Source organism: Phoca vitulina, unplaced genomic scaffold (assembly GCF_004348235.1).
Source record: "Phoca vitulina isolate PV1807 unplaced genomic scaffold, GSC_HSeal_1.0 scaffold4, whole genome shotgun sequence".
NCBI lineage: Eukaryota > Metazoa > Chordata > Mammalia > Carnivora > Phocidae > Phoca > Phoca vitulina.
Genome location: NW_022589707.1, coordinates 44864862 through 44889201, shown reverse-complemented (window position 1 = coordinate 44889201; position 24340 = coordinate 44864862). Strand labels below are relative to the sequence as shown.

The window sequence follows — 24340 nt, the reverse complement described above, 5'->3', positions numbered from 1 at the left end:
TATGAAGGATCTAAATCCTACTAAAAGTAATTTTAGATGGTGAGATTTTCAGATTAAGTCACACAAATCTATGCAATATCTAAGAGACTAAAAATTCAAAAGCTGAGAATAATAAATATAAAGATATAACAAATATGGGGGGATATAAACAGAAGTTGCCAGGGGTTTTTTTTTCTTGTTTTATCCAGTGAACATGTATTGTTCAGAAGGTAGTTTTGTTTAAGTTTCTCTTCAATTCACATAGGACTTGTTACCTTTCATATTCTCCAGTGTAACCCAGATCTCTGTCTCTTCCCATTTTCTATCTGCAGATACACTCTTCCCGAGCAGAGCCTCTCTCTTTAAGTCAGTCCCATCTCCTGTTGAAACCTGTTAATCTATTGTAGTACAGTCACATGTACCATTTGGATACAAAAGGTTCCTCCCATTCCTTCCATAACATTAATATCCAGCTGGAGATTATTCTTAGAGAAGACTAAATTGCTGTGCAGAGATCTCTCTGATTTCTTTAACTTCCTAAAGTGCCTATAAATTCATGGCACTAAAAATCCTTATTGCTGAGTGTATATTTTGGAAAGGTTTTTCGCTGCATTTCAGTATAGTTGTACATCTTCTGGAACTTTCTGTCAGCAGCCATAGAACCCCTCCCTTATCTGACTTGCTTGTTCTTCTGTCCGAATTCTTTTTCTTCCTCCCTTCCTTCTTTCCGCCTTTTTCTTTCTTTCTCTGGAGCAACTAGATCAGCTTGTTTTGGTGGTAACCAAATAGTTGACCTGGTTTTGCTACCTGGTATTTTTGGTATGGTATGTGGCAAAATCACCTAAGAACTATGCCTACTCTGTACCTCCCCCACCAAATCAAAGGAAATAAAAATTTAAAAATTCAAGACACTATTGGGATAACAATGGCTTTAACTATAAGTAATCTGCATGTAATTCTAAGCAGTAGTCCATAGGCCTTACAAAAAAAATCTTCACATGGCTGTAAAAATGAAATTTTGTTCATCTTTTAGCCCACTATAAAATAAAAACAAAGCCCATTTCCTTTCTTGTACTGAGCAGTACCATCTCACTTGGATTTTTATTCGTGGAGTAATAAAGTAGAATATAGTGACTTACCTATCCGAAATTGTATTAGTAGTTTTATTTTTTTAAGGATTTTATTTATTTATTTGAGAGAGGAAGTGAGAGCGCAAGCAGGAGGGACAGGGAGAGGGAGAAGCAGACTCCCTGCTGAGCAGAGAGCCCAACAGGGGACTCAATCCCAGGACCCTGAGATCATGACCTGAGCCGAAGGCAGATGCTTAACTGACTGAGCCACCCAGGTGCCCTGTATTAATAGTTTTAGTAAATACTTAAAATTTACAAAATGCCATATCGTCTGAGCTACTAAGCCAATATTTAGATTTGTGATAGATTTTTTTTTTTACTCTGAAAGTATTATTTGCCTCATATTCCCAGTGCTAAAAGAGTGCCTGACATATCACAAGCTGCAGATTTTCTCTGAGACTAACCTGTACATTATATCTTTAACTTCATTAAGAAATTGAAATTTTGACAAAAAAGGTATTCTTTCTCCTTGAAATTCATCTTTAAGGGTTCCAGTAAACCTTAAATTTTTTCATTAATATTTCATTTCGTCAGCATTGTAAGTATTTAACTCTGCCTTCTTTTAGGAACCTAGGGTGACACCATTTTGGCCTTGGTCAGAAATCACAATTTAAAAGTGGTTGCTATCCAGCTCTTATCAGACATACATTTGAGAGAAGTGTTACTAAGGAAAGAGTGCTGAATGCTCATTTGGTTTGTCCACTCTGTATTCTGAATTGTTTTTGTTTCAAGTTAGATCTGTGTAAGCTACTTTCTTGGGAAACACAGTGTGCACTTTGGAACTTATCAAGAATAGATAATTTTTTAAAAACCCAGATTGCTATGTTTGAAAAACCATCAAGGACATTGCTCTTACTTCATTTAATGTTTCCATAAAATCTCACCATGAGAAATACCTTGAATTTGTGTCAGAAAAAAAATTGGTTTCCCTAAAGGATAAGTAGACTACTTTTCTGATTATAAAGATCTTTTCTTTTTTCCCCTGTTTTTACTGCTGGGAAGCTCAGTACCACATTTTGATACAGCAAATCATGATAGCAACTCTGTAAGTCCTTTCTAAATGTGTCTGATGAACAAATTCTGTGCTGGACAAAGACTGGATTTGAATAGAAAATAGAGATAAAGCATTTGTCAAGCACTGGTTTTGTATGTTTGCTAAGCCAGACCCAGTGAGCCCCTTTTAATTTCATTTATTTCTCTCTTGACTAGAAAACACTTTGTGATGTGATCCTTATGGTCCAGGAAAGAAAGATACCTGCTCATCGAGTTGTCCTTGCAGCAGCCAGTCATTTTTTTAACTTAATGTTCACAAGTAAGTATCTTAAAGTAAAACATAATATTTTTTCCGTGAGAATGAGGTAGAGTCTAAATGAAAATATCTTTCTAGTTTTTAAAGCACTTAAGAAATTAAGGCCATAAAACAATGAAGAGATTGAAAAGTGGTTATGATGAGGATTGAGCAAAAGAAAAATGTCCTTTCATTAGCCCTACAGGCCCAAGACTTTTATGGATGAAGATACAGTTTCTACTTGAATGCCCAGTTTTCTTCTTAACCTTAGATGGAAAGGCAAAGAAGAAAATAAATGTTAGGATAATTTATCTAGCAAGTTAAACTAAATAAAAATGAAATATGAAATATAGCATATCATACTAGAAAAAACTCAGATTTAGAGTTGAGAACTGGGTCCAAGTCCTGGTTCCTTTGCTTAGTACTGTTTTATGAGCTTGATCAGGTTATGTAATATATCTGCCTCAAGCTTTCTCTTTGGTGCTCTGGCTACCTATGAGGTTTTTGGTAAAGAATGAGAGCTTTGCAAGCTATAGCTTACTGTATATATAATTGTCATTATTCTTGTATATGTTTTCCGGCTACATCAGATGTAGTTTTGCTCATAGCAATTTAGAAGAGTGCTACCAAATTATTTTAGGACTTGGGGAAATACTGAATCTATTTTTATGTATATGTTTACTTGGCCTTTTTTTAAAAGAAATATACTAATTAACTAATTTCTTAGCTTATTTTAATTTAAGACACATCTCAAGTATGGAGAATTAATTTGCATTTATTATAGGAATATTGGGCTTTCTGGGTATTTTTTTTCCAGAGAGATCTCTGTCCTATTATTCTTTTCCATATTTAACATGGCCTGGAATGATCTGGTCCTCAGTTAAACTGGTAATAGTACTCATGCCATTTATATTTCTGCTCTTCATTTTAGCTAACATGCTCGAATCAAAATCCTTTGAAGTTGAACTCAAAGATGCTGAACCTGACATTATCGAACAACTTGTGGAATTTGCTTATACTGCTAGGTAAGTTAAGGAGGATCATTTCTGTTGTAGAGAAGAAAGGTTGGGATCTACCATGGCAGAGTATTGTGGTGACAAATTGATGTCCTCCAAATTCTTCAACATGAAAAACTACAAGGATGGGGAAGTTTGAGGAACCTACACCATACTGATGCAAGGACTGAAAAGTTTTAATTTTCTGTCTAATTTCAGGGGCTAGTAGGATACATTTTACAATAGCATTATTTAAATAATAAAAAATTGTAGGAAATTAATATTCACTTTAACTTCTTTGCAGAATTTCTGTGAATAGCAACAACGTTCAGTCTTTGTTAGATGCAGCAAACCAGTACCAGATTGAACCTGTGAAGAAAATGTGTGTTGATTTTTTGAAAGAACAAGTTGATGCTTCAAATTGTCTTGGTAAGAAATCAGATTCGTAACTTAAAATAAAAACAAAAACAAACTTTAATGTGTATTTTAATTTTAAAAAGTATGGTTATAAGTATCCTCATTTAATTTTAAAGACATTGTCCACTAGAAAATACACTTAAAATGCATTTTAAGAGACACTTAGGGAGGTGCCTATTAACCTGCGCAGCAAGAAGCCCATTAAATACTGTATTAACATTTTCTAAAATATAAAATAACTTTAATAATGAGTTTTTATGAATCTGGAATGGAGAGTAAGGATTGCATCTGGTGGTGGTGTGATATATGATATCATAAGTATGAATGTTCACCGTTGAAGCACTTAAGATTGCTAAAGTCTGTCTTGAATGAGAAAACAGGTTGTATATATTGCCTGAGGTCTTATAGCTAGTATATGGAGGTGTTGAGGTTGGAATTAAAATAATCTTGTTCTTAACTACTACACCATGTTGCCTCTCCACATTGTCAGATATGCTAGCTATTGTATACTAGAAGACTTAAAAATCCTAGACTATAAATTAAGATACTAATTAAGGGACTGCTGTAGGGGGCACCTGGGTGGCTCAGTCAGTTAAGCATCCAACTTCATTTCAGCTCAGGTCATGATCTCGGGGTCTTGAGATTGAGCCCCATGTTGGGCTCCACACTCAGCACAGAGTCTGCTTGTCCCTCTCCCTCTGTTCCTCTCCCCACTCGTGCAATTCTCTTTCTCTCAAGTAAATAAATACATTCTTTAAAAAGACCAGTCTCTAATCTCACCCGTGCAACAGAGACATTCTGGAATGAGTCTGTTTCTCTGGGCCATAGTTTGGGGCTCCATTCATCAATAAGATTAATGTTCCTGAGATTTTACTTATTTCTCCTTACATAAATATTCTCACAAAATTTATTGTAAAAAGGGAATTCAGAGAAGTTTTTGGAAGATGATGACTTAAGTATTTTTCCCTAACTCCCTACTGCTCTAAATTTCCAACCAGGTGATTCAACTAAAAGAAAACCAGCCAGAGTAGGGAGTGGATATGGTGGTACAAAGCATACTGTGGAACCTGGAGCAAGTTTGTGCTAACCACATCTTAGGCTTTGGGCTTCTGAGGAGACCATTTAGAGTTTTACTTCTGGATGCCTTCTGTCATCATTGTTTTCAAAGCTGAGAGGAAGGACAGCATAGCAGCCTAGAAGGGAGCCTGATTCTCTGGCTAATCCTGGGGCAAATATAGTGGCCCACCCAGTTGAGCCAAGTATACTGTCAGTACCCAAGGGAACTACTTCAGCCTGTTTCTATTTAGCCCTGAGTATGGCTCTCCCTGTGAGCTGATCAGAGAACTCTGTCTTTGTTTTTACCACTTGTCAGTTCTCTGCTGCCCAGAAGACCCCAACAAGCTGATTTCCATGAATACTAAAGGAACTCATGGCACCTAATGGAATTGGGCAAAGATTGTACTAGATTAAAGTAGTCCCCCCAGTAGTTTGGAGGACAGAATATCAAGCTAAACAGCCAAAATGAATGTTTCCTGTAGACAAATTTAATGTAAGAAGTGGAGAACTTAAAATAGAAAGGATGCATATGAAGGGGTGGGGGGAAGCTGTGATTTTCCATGAAATTCAATTGAATTGAAAAATAGAATGGATATTCCTAAAAATCAAACTAAAGAAGATCAAACAGAGAAAACTGCCTTATGATAACAAAACAGAAATGCAAAGAAATGGAAATCATTAGTGAAAACATAAAAGACATGGAAGGAAGATAAAGGGACACTGATATGAGGTAGGAAGTCCAGAAGGAACAGATAGAGGAAAAGCAGTATCAAAGAAGTAATAAAAGAAAACTTATTTGAGCTTAAAAAGACTTTACCTTTCACACTAAACTAAGTACCAGACCTGATGAAGTAAGATATTCCTCTCCTAGGGGCGCCCAGGTGGCTCAGTCGTTAAGCATCTGCCTTAGGCTCAGGTCATGATCCCAGGGTCCTGGGATCGAGCCCCGCATCAGGCTCCCTGCTCCGTGAGAGGCCTGCTTCTCCCACTCCCCCTGCTTGTGTTCCCTATTTCGCTGTGTGTCTCTCTCTGTCAAATAAATAAATAAAATCTTTAAAAAAAAAAAAAGATATTCCTCTCCTCGATGTATCCTAGTGATATTTTTTGCCTCCAAGATCAAGAGAGAACTTCTGTTTGGGGTGTTAAAAATGCTCTGGCACTAGATAGTGGTGACGGTGGTACAACATGGTGAATAAACTAAATGTCACTAATGGTAAGTTTTATGTTGCATGTGTTTTACCATATTTTTTTTTTTTAAATCAATATAAAAAGAATTTATAAGCTTTTAGAGAGAAAGAGTATGGTAGGTTAGCCAGAAATTGGCCACAAATTCTTTCCATCCCTATATGCATAAGCCTTTATATATGTGACTTTGTAGCTTTCCATCAAGAGGTAGAGAGTCTTTTCCCTGTGTAGTCTAGACTTGGCCATGTAGCATGCTTTAGCCCATGGGACATTGGCAAATGTGACATGAGCAAAGGCTTAAAAAATGATTGTGCATTGGGGCTTGCCCTTCTTTGCTGCTGGGGACTCTTCTGCCATCATGAAAAGATGAGAGACCATTTGGGGCACAGATGAGCTGTACTAGCTGATGTCTGTACCAACCAGCTTACTTATTACTAGATAAGTAAATGAGGCCAATCTAGACCATCCAGTCCCCAGCTGAGCAACCAGCTAACTACAGAGATTAGCTAAACCAGCCCAGTTCAAAAGAACAACCCACTTGACTCATAGAATTGCAAGAAATAATACATTTTTGTTAGGTTGAGCCACTAAGTTCTGGGGTTGTTTTTCCTGCATCAGTAGATAACTGGGGCACCTGGGTGGCTCAGTCAGTTAAGCATCTACCTTCGGCTCAGGTCATGATCTCAGCGTCTTGGGATCAAGCCCTACGTCGGGCTCCCTGCTCAGCTGGAAGTCTGCTTCTCCCTCTTTCTCTCCCTCTGTGATCTCTCTTGCTCTCACTCTCTCTCTCAAATAAATAAATAAAATCTTAAAAAAAATAGGTAACTATTATAAAAGTTTACTTAGAAAAGAAAGAATCAGAGTGATGTTAATTTATCTGCAACAGGAAGTTAGAAGGTAGTAGCATAAGATATGCAAATGGTGGAGGGAGAAAAAAACCAATTACATTTTAAAACATCATTCACTGGAGACGTTGCAAAGACACGATGTATAATCCACGTATAGCCTTCTGAGAAAAGTATTAGGGGAAGTACTACAGCAAAGTAAGAGGTAAAGATCTCAAGATAGGGATGTGCTGGTCAGCTTCCTTTGTTACAAGCAAAATAAACTGACTTGCTGGCTTAAACAGAAAAGGAATTTATTGAATGCTTTTGAGCTACTCATAGACCTACCTACAGGGGTGCCTGGCCGGCTCAGTTGGGGGAGCCTGTGAGTCTTGATCTCAGGGTTGTGAATTCAAGCCCCACGTGTGACGGGGAGTTTACTTAAAATAAAAAACACACCAAAGAATTGCCTAGAAATCTCAAAAATAAAGCTTAGGAAAATAAGGTTTTGAACAACACAAAGTTGTTTAGATATCACAGAATCTTTTACCCAATAATCAGAGAACACAAATGGTTTTCGGGCACCCTTGGAGTGTTTACAAATACAAATTCTGTTTACAAAAACAGAAAATCTGGAGCACCTAAAAGAGACACAGGCTACATCTGCTGATTACAGCGCAATAAAGGTGTGAACTAACCTCAAAAGGAGAGCTATTTTCTCCCGCTCCACTCTGAACACTTAGATACTTAACTGAAGAATTATTTAAATAGGCATTTATAAAGAGGTATTAAAAATGAACTCACAGGCTGTATAGAAATATATGACAATAAGCACAGAATAAATCAAAACCTTTGGAATGTGACTGGAGTATTTCTTTAAAGAAAATTTGTAGTCTTAAATATTTCCAAATAAATGCATTTATTTTTATCTTGACTGAGTGTTGTACTCAAGGAGGTAGGAAAAAAATTTTTTTTGACACCTAATGAAAGTAGAAGAAAATATCTTTTAAAGTAAAATTAATAAAATAGAAAAATAACACTAATAGACTATAGATTGGCCAGAGAAAGAAAAGCTATTTCAAAGAATGGTATAAAATAGTTAACAAGTCTAAACAAGAAGGAAAGATGAGGGGCACCTGGGTGGCTCCGGTTGAGCATCCAGCTCTTGGTTTCGCCTCAGGTCATGGTCTCAGGGTCCTGGGATCAAGTCCCCCTCCCCCACCCCCATTAGGCAAATTGAATCCATCGATGAATGTATTTTTAAAAATAATGCTTTACTGGGCGCCTGGGTGGCTCAGTTGGTTAAGTGACTGCCTTCGGCTCAGGTCATGATCCTGGAGTCCCTGGATCGAGTCCCGCATCGGGCTCCCTGCTTGGCAGGGAGTCTGCTTCTCCCTCTGACCTTCCCCCCTCTCATGTACTCGCTCTCTCTCATTCTCTCTCTCTCAAATAAAATATTTTTTTTTTTAAGATTTATTTATTTGACAGAGGGAGACACAGCGAGAGAGGGAACACAAGCAGGGGGAGCAGGAGAGGGAGAAGCAGGCTTCCCGCCAAGCAGGGAGCCCGATGTGGGGCTCGATCCCAGGACCCTGGGATCACGACCTGAGTCGAAGGCAGACACCTAACGACTGAGCCACCCAGGCGCCCCAATAAATAAAATCTTAAAAAATAATAATAATAATGCTTTACCAAAAAAATAATAATAATACTTTGCCACCCTGGTGTGAGGTGTTGGTAATGGAGGAAGTTGTTCATGTGTGGAACAAGAGTATGTGGGAACTCTACTTCCTATTAAATTTTGCTTTGAACCTAAAACAGCTGTAGAACTTAAAATCGTATCAGGATTTTTTACAGTAGAATGTTGTAAACTTATTTTAAAATTTATTTGCAAGAGAAAGTGTTTAACACTAGCCAAGAAAAATGTGAAAAAGCATTGAAGGGGCTTTTCCTACAAAGTATCAACATCAGCCATACTTAAGTCAGTATGGTATTGGCATAAGAATAAACAAATCAGTAGAACAGAAAAGGATCCGAATTTATGAAATTCATTCAGCCTTATATTTCTGGAGTCATACTTTGTCTTCAGTGTATGTTTGGGGTTTTTTGAAGTTATTTTCTATTCATTTATTTTCTTCTGTATTTAGGTATAAGTGTGCTAGCAGAGTGTCTGGATTGTCCTGAATTGAAAGCAACTGCAGATGACTTCATTCATCAGCACTTTACTGAAGTTTACAAAACTGATGAATTTCTGCAACTTGATGTCAAGCGAGTTACACATCTCCTCAACCAGGACACACTGACTGTGAGAGCAGAGGATCAGGTGACTAAATTGTCTTCTCACGTTTTATCCTTTTTGATTTCTTATGTTTCATGTTTGGATACATGACAAGGAAAAGAATCCTATTAGGAGAGAATCTGTTCTTTACATTAAACAGAGTATTCCAAAATCTGTTTCATAGGAAAAGTAAATCTTGGGTGCTTATAAGGGCTTTCTATTTGAGAGAGAGGCCATTTGGTAGAAATAAACCTATTGGATACCATGGTAGGAAGAACAATGCTTCCCCTCCAAAGATGTCCACATCCTAATCCCCAGAACCAATGAGTATGTTACCTTACATGGCAAGTGGGACTTTGCAGATGTGGTTAAGTTAAAGATCTTTGAGGTCTTTAACCTCAGGTGGGCCCAATGTAATCACGAGGGTCCTTAAATGTGGAAGAGGGAGGCAGAAGAGTCAGTGTCAGAGTGATGCAATGTGAGAAAGACTTGGCCAGTGATTGCTGGCTTTGAAGATGGAGGAAGAGGCCACAAGCCAAGGAATGCAGGCAGCTGTTAGCTTCTGGAAAAGGCAAGGAAATGCTTTCTCCTCTAGAGCCTTCAGGCAGCCCTGATTTTAACCCAGTGTGACCCATTTTGGACTCAACCTCCAGAACTGTCAAATAAACTGTCAGAGGTGAAAGCTGGGTGCAGGCATTTGGGAGCTAGATGGACTAACAGTAACACTTTGATATGCAGACATTCAGTTAATCCCTCTTTTCAGTCCTACACCTTTCTCTGTATTTGAAGCCAGTAAATTTGTGATAATTGGTTACATCAGCAATAGAAAACTAATAGAGATACTGTAAGATCATATGCTTTGAGTTACTTTTGTTCTAAAGATAAAAGATTTGCACTGAGCCATTTTTTGTCTGGTCTTCTTAATGGCCCAAGGTCATGAGTTATATTAGTCTGCAAGTTGACAACTTGGACCTGGAAGACCTGACTAGGTAAAAACAAAAAACAAACAAACAAAAATCCTCAGTTCTGTGACCAAAATTAACTGACTTGTATGCATTATGGAAAGGGAATTTAAAAGTAACTTTAGTCTGAAGAAAACCTGGCAAACAGTACCTACAGATCATCAAACCTGATGAGCACTACGTATAGGTTAATATTTTGAGTGATAAGTCATGTTGATATCATGCACCCTTAATATAATGTAAGGAGAATGGCATGGCAACTCTGTGGTCTTCCTCCTAAAAAACTGTAATCCTGGTCTAATCATGAGAAGAACATCAGACAAACCCAAATTGAAGGACGTTTTACAGAATACCTGACCAGCACTCAAAAGTGTCAAAGTGATCAGAAACAAGGAAAGTCTGGGAAACTGTCATAGTCTAGAAGATCCTAAGGTGACATAATGGGTAAATGTGATGTGGTATCTTTTATGGGATTATGGGACAGAGAAAAAAATTAGACAAACTAAAGTTTTAGAAGTATGGACTTTAGTTAATAATTGATTCCTTAGTTGTGATAAGAGTATCATGCTAATGTAACATTTTAACAACTGGGTGCAGGGTATATGAGGACTCTGCACCATCTTTGCAACTTTTCTGTAAATCTAAAACTTTTCCAAAATTAAAAGTTTATTTTTAAAAAAATAGGCCAGTTCCCATAAAAAATTAATTCATATGGAGATCAGAACTTAGGCCATATTAACACCAACCCCAAATTAACCAATTTAAGTAGCTCAAACATGTATGTGGTAGATGTGTATGTTTATGAAATAATAGGTGTGTTTTCAGTGTGTCTAAACTCATGATTTGTGGTGCGCCTAGCTGGTTCATGGGACTCTTGATCTCAGGGCTATGAGCTCAAGCTTCACGTTGGGCGTGGAGCCTACTTTATTTTTTTAAAAAAGATTTATTTATTTATTTGAGAGAGCACGAGCAGAGGGAGAGAATCTCAAGCAGACTCTGCACGAGACGCAGAGCCAACTCAGGGCTTTATCTCACAACCAAGAGTCATATGCTTAACTGACGGTGCCACTCAGGGGCCCCTGGGCATGCAGCCTACTTTAAAAAAAAAAAAACAAAAAAACCCTAATAATTTATAAATCAAACTGTGTTGATAAACTTGGACTTGTTTGGTAAAGATAAATGAGTGCTACAGTACCACTTTGAAAACAATTCTTATATAAATATCCTTTAATGTATTTTTTTAAATATAGAATTTTTATATCGTAAAGTTTCTGGAAAACAGGTAAGTCTATCAATTCATAATTCAGGAATATCGTATTAAAATAAAATCATAGATGACCTTCATATCTCTTGGGATGGAAGCCCCCTGAGGAAATTAGCCTGTTTTCCTGGTACCGAGTGAACATGTATTAAAACTATCATTGACCAGTAGATTTCTTTCAGTAGAAATGTACATCATAGCTCCTTCTGAAAAGAAGTTATATTTTGTTCTAAAAAATCACAAATTCAATATCCTCCCTGTGATTACATTATATAGTAGTAATTAGTTCTAAAAATATTTCTCTACAAGAATCATTAGAGCAGTGGGTAAACTGTTGTGAAGTACTGGCAAGTGTTTGGGAATGAAAGAAAATAGCTGAATAAAATATTGGGAATAAGTGGTTGTGTCTTCATGAGATCCTCCCCCAACCTTCAATATGAGAGTAAATAGGTAATTGGAAATGTTGCTGCCTTCTAAGAACTTTACTATGCTGTTTTCCCCCCTTAGGTTTATGATGCTGCTGTCAGATGGTTGAAATACGATGAACCTAATCGCCAGCCATTTATGGTTGATATCCTTGCTAAAGTCAGGTTTCCTCTTATATCAAAGAATTTCTTAAGTAAAACGGTACAAGCTGAACCACTTATTCAAGACAATCCTGAATGCCTTAAGATGGTGATAAGTAAGTTGCCTTGCTGTCCATTTATAACCTGATCCTGTAGCCAGTTTCTCTTGAGCTTAAACCCTTTAGAACGGATCAGACTCCGCACCAGGGAGAAACATTCAAGACTTAGCTCTTTTAGATAATTAATCCACTGGGGTTGTCAGCTGTCTACTTGGAGAAGACTTAGCCCCAGCCCTTATTTTATAGGGACACGTGTGGTAGAGGGTAAAAATTACTTATACCTTGTTTTCTTTTGTGTGTGATAGCTTTCTTGCACTTCGTTTCTGGTGTTTCCTTTTTTATTTTATTCAACCAAATAGTGTACTGTGATCATTTTTTTTTTTTTTTTTTTTTTGGCCTGGAACTAATAGCTGCCATATTTTTTCATTTACTTAGTTTTTCTTGACTTGCAGGCTACGTCCCAATCCCTCTGTAAAATGCTCCTTAATAAAATTGTACAATTAGACAATTTGTTGCTTTTCTTTTATTTCCTGGAAACATCCTTCATAGAGCCTTCCTTCTACATATTCCTATATGGACTGTTTGCACTCTAATCCTAAGGCACACTTGTCTTGGACTTCCCTTCTCTGCCATCCTGGGATGTCCTTTCAGTCCTCTCCTAAGTTAGACCCACTGACTCCTGGAACCCAGGTCTTCCCTTTTCATAATTCTCTCTATTGAATGGAATGTATCCCCTGAAAGATTCCTGAGAAAGTGTATATGATAGTAAATATTTGGAGACTTGATGAATCTCATATCTTTATTTTACCATAAAACATTGAAGGATTCTTAAACGGGGTATAGAATTATGTTGAAAATCATTTTCAGTTAGAATTTTGAAGGCATTGCTCCATTATTAACTAGCTTCTGGTGTTATTTTTGAGAAATACGATGTCGGTCTGATCCTTTTATTTTTTATTCCTCTTTGTAAGCATTTAAAATCTTTGGGGGTGCTCCTGGGTGGCTCAGTCGGTTAAGTGTCTGACTCTTGGTTTTGGCCCAGGTAAGTGTCTGACTCTTGATTTCAGCTCAGGTCATGATCTCAGGTTCTGATCTGAGATCAAGCCTGGCCCCAGGCTCTGCACTCAGCCGGGAGTCCGCTTGAAGATCATCTCCCTCTGCCCCTCCCCCACTTGTGTGTGCACGTGCACGTGCACACGCGCTCTCTCAAATAAATAAATATTTATTTATTTAAGATTTTATTTATTTGAGAGAGAGAATGAGAGAGAGAGCACAAAACGGGGGAGGGTCAGAGGGCAGAAGCAGACTCCCTGCTGAGCAGGGAGACCAATGCGGGGCTCCATTGTGGGACTCCAGGATCATGACCTGAGCCTAAGGCAGTCGCTTAACCAACTGAGCCACCCAGGTACCCGCAAATAAATAAATCTTTAAAAAAATAAAATCTTGGGCGCCTGGGTGGCTCAGTTGGTTAAGCAACTGCCTTCGGCTCAGGTCATGATCCTGGAGTCCCTGGATCGAGTCCCGCATCGGGCTCCCTGCTCGGCAGGGAGTCTGCTTCTCCCTCTGACCCTCCTCCCTCTCATGCTCTCTGTCTCTCATTCTCTCTCTCTCAAATAAATAAATAAAATCTTTAAAAAAAAAAAAAATAAAAAAATAAAATAAAATCTTTTTTCATATCCCTGATGTTCTGGAAGTTCACAATAATGTAACTTGGTGTGCTTCTTTCTTTATTTTTTGAAGTTATGTTGGGCATTTTCTATCTTTTCAACGGATTTCTTCGTTCTCTATTATTGGTATTGTGATTCTTCAGCAGTTGAGTCTCTAATCTTTTCTTGTCTCTCTTGTTATCCATCTTTCCCTCTTTGTTCTATCTTCTGGGAGATAGCCTTAATTTTTCTACCAACACTTTTATTTCAGCTCTTTTTAATTTCTGTGAGCTTTTATTTATTCTCTAATTTCTTATTTCATGGCTATAATATCTTATTCTGAAGGAGCATTGTAGTGCCTTTCATGCTTTCTTGTCTGTATTGTCTATATTACCTTTGAATTTTTTCTCTTTTTGTTGCTATTGGAAGCTTTTCTTAAATGTTTGGTGTCATCTGTGAGTCATATTTATAAGACTTAAGTTATTATAAAACCAGTAGATAAGGCTGTATATGTGAATGGGCTTCTCACCTCTTGGGCTGAACTGTAGGGTAATCAGTGTAACACAGTTTTTTAATTGAGGAGCCCTCAAATGTCAGTATCTGTAGATATTTTCTCAGATAGCTGGGTACAGACATTTGAAACCTGGGTAGGGAATATTTTGATATGTAAACTTTCATTTAATCCTTGTCTTCAGGCTCATATCCTTCTCTGTGTTATTCCTTGAGACTAGAATATCTCCAAAGACCAGTCCTCATATATCCTACAGTGGAGAAGGCATGGCACGTTACCTGACTGTGTAGGAGACCTGGCAGTTCAAATGTTGTTGGTTCAGAATTTTACAGTTCTCTTGTTTTCATCACCACCCCACTTTCTGGGATACTTCCTATCTCCAATTATGACTCTTTCCAGTGTTCTGCAGGATAATTTGGCTTGCTTCTCATTGGCCTCTTCTTCCACATCCATTTTGGTTTAGCATTCTATCTGCTACCTGTCTTCATTAACTGAGTTTTAGGGTTACATATCTTCTATTATCAAAGGTAGAGTTTGTGTTTGTTTCTTGCTTCCTTGTTGTCTGGGATGGCTTTTAAGAGAAGAGGGGGAAAAAAGGTCTTAAAATGGCACATTCAATCTCAAGTTCTTTTATATTGTTAAATCTGAATCTGGCTCTAGGGTGTAGTTGGAAATATCTTCCTTATTCCAAGATGATTTTTTTTTAATTTTATAAATTCTTCTCATGCACTTAATAGATTTCTTCTTTTCTCCTTTTTTTTTTTTTTTTAATTTTAAACCTTATACCCAACTGAAATTTATTTGAATAAATAAGAATCTAGGGGTTTTTTTCCTGTAAAAGTGGCAAGATGGCCCAGTATCATTATTGAATAATTCATCTTTTCCCACTGATTTGAAACATCATAAACTAAATTCCCACTTATCTATACATGCACAAAAATCAGTTTCTCTTCCATTTCATTCTAGTACCTTTTAATTATTGTTACCTCATTTAAATTCTATATTCTGGACAATTTATAATTTTCTTTTTATAACTTCTACACTTAAACATTTTTTTTAGATATCTTTGTTGTTGCTATTATAAATTGTATCTTTTTCTTTGTATTAGTCATTACTGATCCCTTTTAAAACTTTTTCAGTTGATTTCTCTTTTTCTAGGGCTTTATTCCTTTATCTGCTAATAATGATAATTTTAGCTTTTCCCCTCTATTATTTTATTACATTGCCTTATTACATTAAATGGCTTTTTCATGACAGTGTTCAATTAACTAATAATGGTGAGTAATGGCAGCCTTGTCTTTTCCTTACTTTAATGGGAATACCTTTAGTCCTAGTGGTGTGGACATGGGTTTTGACTGGTTGGCTGTATGTGTGTGGTACATAGGTGGATATGAGTAGAGTGGGTAGGAGGTGTCTATAATTAAGAAAGTACTTTGCCTAAATCTTAAACTTGAATAAACACCTATAAAAGTTAATTATTTTTTTCCTGAGTTTGAGGATTTTGGCAAATATTGCTATAGTGTTGTTATTCTAAAATTTGGTATGCATATTTAAGCTGTACAGAAAGGTGTAAAAATAATGCAGATATTCCTGAACTTATGTAGCACCTTGAGAAATCAGTACAGCTGCAGCATCCAGTGTACTCCTCCCCAGTGACAGCTCCCATTCTTCCACCTGAGAGGAAACAGCCCTGAATATGGTGTTTGATTACCATACAGTTCTTTAAACAGTTACCGTATATGTAAGCAACATCTGGTATTGTTTTGCATGTTTCTAAACTCTACATAAATGGTACACTGTGTGTATTCTTCTGCAACTTGCTTTTAAAAATACTTTGTAATTTCCATTATGTTTTCTCTTGTGACCAGTAAGTTTAGTAGAATAAGATTTTAAATCAGCCTTTGGTTATAGATTTTTAACTTAATTGCAGTGTGGTCCAGGAACATCGTGATCAGATACTAGTTCTTTAATAATTATTGAAAGTTGTCAATTTTTGTAAAATTGTCATTTGTGTCTTTTATGACCTAATTTTTTGGTCTAGTTAATTTATCACTTACTGACAAAGTTGTATTATGTTCACCCACTATAGTAGATTTCTCAGTTTCTTCTGTAATTCTATTAATTTTTCTTTTATATATTTTGAGGGCTTATCAATATGAGTTTAGAAATGTTATCTTCAGGGGCTCCTGGGTGGCTCAGTCTTTAGGCGTCTGCCTTCGGCTCAGGTCATGATCCCAGGGTCCTGGGATCGAGCCCCGCATCGGGCTCCCTGCTCCACGGGAAGCCTGCTTCTCCCTCTCCCACTCCCCCTGCTTGTGTTCCCTCTCTCGCTGTGTCTCTGTCAAATAAATAAATAAAATCTTTAAAAAAAGAAAAAAAGAAATTGTTATCTTCCTAGTGAATGGAACCTTTTATCATCATGTAATGATCTACTTTTTCCCTAGTAATGATTGTTGCCTTTCTGTTTTATTAGATATTTATATAACTAACCTGCCTTTTTATCTGGTTAGTGTTTTCCTGGCTTATCTTCATCCTTTTGTGTCTTTTCAAACATTTTGTGTCCTTATGTTTTAGTTAGATCTTTTTCAAAACAGCATATAGCTTAATTTTCTTTTTTAAATTCTTTCTGATTATCTTTTAGCAGGTAAATTATATTCCATTTAATTTATTGTAAGTACTACTTATTTGAATTATTTCTAATACCTTATTTTGCACTTTCTGTTCATCTCAATTTTTCTATGCTTCTCTCTTCTCTCCTTTTGGGTTGAGGTTTTTTTGCCTACATTTTTTTCCTTCTACTGTTTGAGAACTTTTATACTCTTATCCTTTCTATTTTAATATATGTGCCTTAGACATTAATATTTCTACCCTCCTCCAGAAGAAAACAAGGATCTTAGGACACTTTATTTATTTATTTTTAAAGATTTTATTTAGTTATTTGACAGAGAGGCGGTGAGAGAGGGAACATAAGCAGGGGGAGTGGGAGAGGGAGAAGCAGGCTTCCCACCGAGCAGGGAGCCCGATGTGGGACTCGATCCCAGGACCCTGGGATCATGACCTAAGCCGAAGGCAGACACTTAACGACTGAGCCACCCAGGCGCCCTCTTAGGACACTTCAATTCAATTTATGTATTTATATGTTTAGTTCTGTACTTTAGTTCTCTTTTTTTAACTTTGCAAATGGGACATGATAATTTTTTTATAATTTTTAAAAAATACAGTGAGTGTTTAGATTTATTCATGTTTGCCAGTTTCTTTCCCCACCATTTCTTCTTGTATCTTAGACCTTCCTTCTGAGATAATTTTCCATATTTCTAGAGAACATCTTTTACAAAGTTCATACATTTATAGTCTATTTGTTGTAAATTGTTTTAGTTATCTGGAACTGTCTTTTTTTTTTTCCACGCTGTTCTTAAATGAAAGGTTAACTGGGCATGTAATTCTAGATCGAATACTTTGAAGATATTTCATCCTGCCTTCATCATTACTGTTGGTCCCTGCTGTTAGTCTAGTTGTCATTCTTTGTAGACAATCTGAATTTTTTCTGTGGCTTTTTACAAGAGCTTTTCTTTACTTTTGATGTTTAACACCAAATGTGTATGGACATTCATTTCTTTGGTTTATCCTTCTTGGTATTTGTTTTGTTTCCTGAATCCAGCGATCTGTGTTTTTCATCATTTAGAAAATCCTCAGCCATTTTTCTTCAAATAATGCCACTGCTTCAGGAATTCTAATTAGAAATGTTGGCAAGTCTTTCCTTTGTGATTTCTAAACTTTTCACTCATCTTTGTCTCTTTGTGTTGCATTTGGGATAATTGTTGAAATCTATATTACAGTTCACTAATTCTTCTTTCATCTGTCTCTATTCTGATCAGTTGTTTAACTTATCCTTTGAGTTTTGAATATTAACTAAATATTTCATTTTTTCAGAGCAGCCTGGTCATTTTTGATGGTCTTTGCTCATGTTTTCAGTTCTTTCATTTCTGTAAACATTTTAAATGTGGTTATTTTGTGTTTTGTGTTTGATGATGCCAATATCTGAAGTCTTTGAAGACCAAATGCTGCTATTTGTTGTTTCTTTTGACTTATTCCTGGTGGCTTAATTCCTTATGTGTTTTGTAATTTTGGATTGTGAGTTTATATTTTTTTATCTTGATTTCCAAGAATATTGGGAGGCCTGGGATATATTACTGTGGGTCTTCCCTGCTCTCTTCAAAAGGAGAATGGTGTTTGCTTTTGCCAGGTGCCCTGGGGCACAAAAAACCAAGACTACTTTGAATCTTTCTTGACTGATGGTTTCCCTAGACTTGCAAGTAGGTAAATTCAAACCTCAAACCTGCACAAGGGCAGGGCCATCATTATAAATTCTTAAAGGAAGGAAACTTTACCTCACCTGGAGCTGAAATTTAAATAAGCAAATTACTATTTACATCTTTTGCCATAAGGCAGTTTGGTTTTTTGCCCTTTTTTTTTTTAGCTCATCTTTTCATTAAAGGTATAACAATCCAAGTGATCTGGCTTTAAACAAAGATCTCAATTCCAACATCTTACTTGTATAAATCCAAGACCTTATCTTCTCTCCCTCATATAGCCAGTAAGATAAATTTCTAGGTTTCCAATATTATCAAAAGCCCTCAGAGTAGCACCATTAGTGCTTGCCATTCTAGAGGTCTCTTAATGCTTACCATTCTAGAGCTTAGTTTTCTCATTTTTCACCCTCTGATCTTAGCTGTACATTTACTTTGCCACTTTAACCATTTTATTTTGTTTTGTTTTGTTTTAAGTAATCTCTACCCAACAATGTGGGGCTCGAACTCAAAACCCAGGAATCAGGAGAGTCGCATACCCTACTGACAGCCAGCCAGGTGCCCCTTAACTGTGCATTTAAAAGAATGTGGGGGGTAGTGGCACCTGGGTGGCTCAGTCGGCTAAGTGTCTGCCTTCGGCTCAGGTCATGATCCCGGGGTCCTGGGATCGAGCCCTGCATCGGGCTCCCTGCTCAGTGGGGAATCTGCTCAAGGATTTTCTCTCTCAGATATCTCTCTCTCGTTCTCTCTTGTTCCCTCTGCCCCTCCCACCACTCATGTTTATTCGCTCTTTCAAAAAAAAAAAGAATATGGGTTTTTTTTTCTTTTTAAGATTTATTTATTTTATTTTATTCTTTATAAGATTTTATTTATTTGAGAAAGAAAGGGTGCAAGCTGGGGGAATGGCAGCGGGAGAGGGAGAAGCAGGCTCCCCACTGAGCAGGGAGCCCAATGCGGGGCTCGATCCCAGAACCTCATGACCTGAGCCAAAGGGAGACGCTTAACCAACTGAGCCACCCAGGCGTCCCTATTTATTTATTTTAGAGAGAGAGAGCACAAGCAGGAGGGGCAAAGAGAGGGAGAGAGAATCTCCAGCAGACTCTGCACTGAACACAGAGCCTGATGTGGGGTTTGTTCTCACGACAGAGCCGAAACCAAGAGTTGGATACTAAAGCAACTGTGCCACCGAGGCACCCCTAAAACAATGTTTTAATGTTCATTCTTTCCAGCATTATAGTTATTTTGTACTGGGAAGTGTTTGTGAAAGTCTGAACTGTCCTACTGCTGTAAAGAGAAGTTTAGCTTATTCTTTAAAAAGGCATGAAATATGCAGTGTACTGACTGTAATGTGCTGAGTTAAGTAGACTCCTGCTAACTCTCCTGGGCTCTTGAATTCCCATTCATCTTAAACCAAAAAACCACATAGACAGTATCTACAAATGGAACCAGCAGTTCGATTTCAATTAATGTGATGAGCAAGAAAGCCTCTCATAGAAGGTAGTTGGAACCTATTTTGAACCATTAAGTTGTTTTTGGTACCTCATCTGGACATTTCATTTAAGGTATAGCTGGTTTCAGTCACAAAGTTAAGGAAATAATTGAAAGAGAAATGAGCATTTTCCCTCCTGCCTAAGACATCTTTCTCAAGAGTGGCCTTAAGTTTGAATGTCCTAGTTATTAAATTGTATCACTTGCCTCTTATTTGGAAGTTAAGTAAAATTTTCATTAAACACCTACTACTTAATAATATTGTTGTGATTTTAGGTATGTTGACCTAATATTGTCCCTTAAATTGGAAAAATATCATGATATATTCATACAATGGAATGCTTTGTATTTACTAAAAATATTTTAAATGAATAATTTAGAAATTTTTCATAATTGGCAAAAGCATAAAGCAGTATATGGTATAATATCTTTCTGTTAAATGAAAATAAAAATTTTTTTAAAAGACTAGGAATATTTTAATCCAGTTAAAATGTCAAGGGAAAAAGAGAAGAGGGTATAAGTCAAGGACATATTTTTGTGAATACCTACATTTAAGCAGTGCTAGGAGGAAAAGAACCAGGAAAGAAGAATGTACTAAACTGCTTGAACTGAAGTCCAGTGTCTTGAAAACCAAGGTACAAGGAGAGTTTTAAGTGGAGCGTGGGTGGCCCCTAGTCTCTTAAGTTTAGAGAGATGAATGAAAATGGGGACCAAAAAGATACATTTAGATTAGAGCTTTCACCTTTTGGATTTCATACATGTTAATATGAGGTTTTCTGTCATGCCTCCATTCCCAAACCGTGTGTTGTATTTCTGGTTTCATTGACAAAGAGCTGCACCTGTTTCTTCATACTGTAAAGCTGAAGAAAGACAACTATCCAATCTCAGTCAAGTGCAGTATTTAGTTCTTATGTGAATTGTGAATTGATTTAGAAACAGGATAGCAGGATTGTTCCAGAAATCCAACCAAGTACAGGGATTCCAGAAAGCCAGTAAGGCTCTTGAGCAGGAAACTCTGTTGTTTATTACATTTTTTTTCCCTTTTCTCTTTTTAAATAAAGACAGTAGGTTATTCTAAAATTCCTTGCCTGGCACAAGCAGCTGAGAATCTTCTTGACTTTGGGACCTGGGCAGAGCTAAATGGGGGAAAGAAGACCTCCAGCCTCCCTTCTTAAGGTCATCAGTTAGTTAACCTTCCTACCATCTGCGTTAGAGCTGTCTTTTGAGAGTGGAAGCAAAACAGAAAGACAGTAGAAAAATAGAGTAAAAGTAAAAGAATTTATAACTAAAAGAAAATGAGTTATAAAATAAAAATGAAAAACACAGTCAAAGCCACCACAAAGGGCCAGACCAACTTCTTACTCAAAATTTGCAAATGACAATACCTGACTCTCAAAGGAATAACTCCTAAAGCGATAAGCCTAAGAAGCAAAGAGCTCCTCAGGGAAAGATGTCAGAATGTTTGTCCCCAACCCTGTCCTTGGAGAGAAAAAGCCTATCAGTGAAGCCCCAGCTTATGCTTCCTTCAGGGGTCAACACCGTTGGCCACAGTCCACCACTTTTACCCAGTGACCTGCCTGGAAACAGTTCCCTCCTGTCTCTCTCCTTCTTTGCTACCTGTCTTCTCTGGTTGGGAGTATCCACAGTGCACTTGTGGCCTGTGTGGAGCCCTCCTAAGAGCGGTAGCTCTCAAACCCTAGCATTTCTGATTTCGAAGTCTGGGGTAGTGTACAGTAATCTGGATTTTTAACAAGTTTTCAGGTGCCGTTGCTGCTGGTGGTGGTCAGGGAAGCACACTTTAAGGACTGCTGTCTTAGACCTGGAGTGGGAGGGCTGAAGGGGAGGTCAGCAAACTACATGCCGCAGGCTGTAGCTAGCCCTGAGTAAAAAGTGGTTTTTGCATTTATAAAGGATTATAAAAACAAACAAATGGAGAGTGTGTGACAGAAACCGTATGTGGCCTGCAAAGCCTAAAATATTTACTATCTGGCCCTTTCCAGAAAGTCTGACCCCTGACCTAGATCATGAACCAGAGCCTTAGCTACAAAGGTTGCCTGCTGGTCTAATACGAAGTGCTTTTACCCAAACTCCAAAACGAAGGAAATGCTAAATACTGATACTGATTTTCATTCGCTCGCAAACTTCTCCAACCTGTCTCTCTTTTATAAAGGCCCAACATAGATAGCCTCATGAACAAAGTGTTTTGCATGTGTTAAGAATTGTTGACATTATTTTATTTTTGGATCAGTAATACTACACATCATATATAGTTCAAAGATACAAAAGGGTATATAGTGAAAAGAAAATCTCTCCAATACCCCTGCTCCCTACCCCCTCATCCCCTCATGCTGGAGGTACTATTACTATCTTATATATCCTTCCATAGATAGTCTACATACGCTTTTACTTACATATACTTGTATAAATTGTGTATATAACTATATGTATAAAATACAAAGTTTTAAAACACAAATGGTATCATACTGTGTATTCGGCTACATACTGCTTTTTTTCATCCCACATTAGTTTTTGGAGATCATTCCATGGGTATATACTACCCTTTTTCACTTTTCTTAAAAGCCACGTAGAATATTCCATTGTATGAATATACAGTAATTTTTAACCACTTCCCTGACTGAACTTTACGTTGATAAACTCCTAGAAGAATTACTGACTAAAGAGTGTGTGCATTTGTAATTTTGGGGAGATCATAGTATATTGCTCTGCATATAGTTTGTACCTGTCCACATCCCCACCAGCAATGTGTAGGAATCAGCATGTGTTTCCCCACACCTATATTATACTGTGTTCCAGACAGTTTGATCATGGCCAATCTGATAAGTGAAAAAGTATGATTTAATTTGTATTTCTCTAGAACACTTGAGCATCTTTTCATATGTTTAAGAGTTGTTTGTAGTTAGTTCTTTTTCTGTGAACTGTGTTCTGTCACTTAATGGAATTTCTTTTAGTAACTGGTTTTAATTTTATTAATTGGGTATCTTTCCAATTGGTCTGTTATATGATTAATAAATACTTTCCTAGTTTGTCATTGTCTTTTTTTTTTTTCTGCCATGCAGCAATTTAACTTAAAATTTTATGTAGTTAAGTCTGAATTTTTTTTCATGGCTTCTGTGTTTTTTTGCCTTGCGTCCCCATTTGGGGCCTTTTTTTTTTTTTTTTTTCTTTTTTTAAGATTTATTTATTTATTTTAGAGGGGGAGAGAGCACAGCTGGAGGGCCAGAGGGAGAAAGAAGAAAGAATCTCCAGCAGACTCCGTGCTGAGCGTGGAGTCGGACGCTGGGCTTGATCACACAACCCTGAGATCAAGGCCTGAGCCAGAACCAGGAGTTGGTCGCTTAACTCCTCCACTTGATCCCCCTCTCTCTCTCAAATAAATAAATCTTCAAAAAAAAAATCATCTAAGGCATCTACTTCTCAAAGTTTTATGTGCATCTAAATTACCATGGGATTTTGTTAAATATGTAGATTCTGATTCACTAAGCTTAGTAGATTCTGAGGTTCAGTAGTTCTAACAAACTCCCAGATGCTGAAGCTGCTGGCCTTTGAACCACATTTTAAGTGTTAGTACTAGTGCCTGGACCATACCAACAGAATTTTTTATTTGAGAGGTCTGTAGTAGTTTCAGAGATTTCCTAGGTGATTCTCATGTACAGGTAAGATTGAGAACTGCTAGGTTAGGAGATCTGAATTTCAGTCATTATTATTTTGGCAGCCATTGCTTGAAGAGCCAGATAATTCACTGGTATGTAATAAGTGGATGGGGCATTCTTAGCATAAAAGTGATTGCTAAGAATAACAAATTGGTTGGGGCTCAGATCCTTACACATTTTCCTGCCTCTTCCCCCCTCACTCTTTGCTTAAATGCTATAGAGGGATAGTAGAAAAAGTTACAGAAATAAAAGCACTATGATATTTGGTTATTTCCTCTTCAAAGCATTAAAGTGCCTGAAGTTCTTGAAAAGTTGCCATGTGTTTTTCTACAGGTGGAATGAGGTATCATCTGCTGTCTCCAGAGGATCGAGAGGAATTGGTAGAAGGCACAAGGCCCAGAAGAAAGAAACATGACTATCGCATAGCCCTATTTGGAGGCTCCCAGCCACAGTCTTGTAGATATTTTAACCCAAAGGTAACTAATTTTTGTTTTTGCTTTTGAAAGCCTTGAGCACATATACACTCAACCTGCCATTAGTAATAATAGCTCATGCCTTTAGAGAAGTTGCAGTTTATTTGTTCTTTCATGTATCTTTTGAGATACACAGTTCTCTTTGTTTAACAAATAAGGAAATTGAAGCTTAGTCAGATTTTAAATGTTTCCATAATTGCTCTGGAGCACTGCATAGTAATCACTATCAGAGAAAATGGAAAAC

General features: G+C 37.2%; 1 protein-coding gene across 6 annotated transcripts in view; it reads left to right on the top strand.

Moving 5' to 3' along the window:
• Window positions 1–24340, top strand: part of KLHL7 (kelch like family member 7) — a 68680-nt gene that overhangs the window by 18788 nt on the left and 25552 nt on the right. For all 6 annotated transcript variants that reach the window (XM_032401949.1, XM_032401948.1, XM_032401946.1 and 3 more), the window contains 6 exons: window positions 2319–2421; window positions 3329–3422; window positions 3697–3821; window positions 9022–9197; window positions 11883–12057; window positions 23957–24099. In XM_032401949.1, coding sequence (XP_032257840.1) covers window positions 2343–2421; window positions 3329–3422; window positions 3697–3821; window positions 9022–9197; window positions 11883–12057; window positions 23957–24099 — 792 coding nt within the window. In that variant the 5' untranslated portion in view covers window positions 2319–2342. The remainder of the gene's footprint in view (window positions 1–2318; window positions 2422–3328; window positions 3423–3696; window positions 3822–9021; window positions 9198–11882; window positions 12058–23956; window positions 24100–24340) is intronic.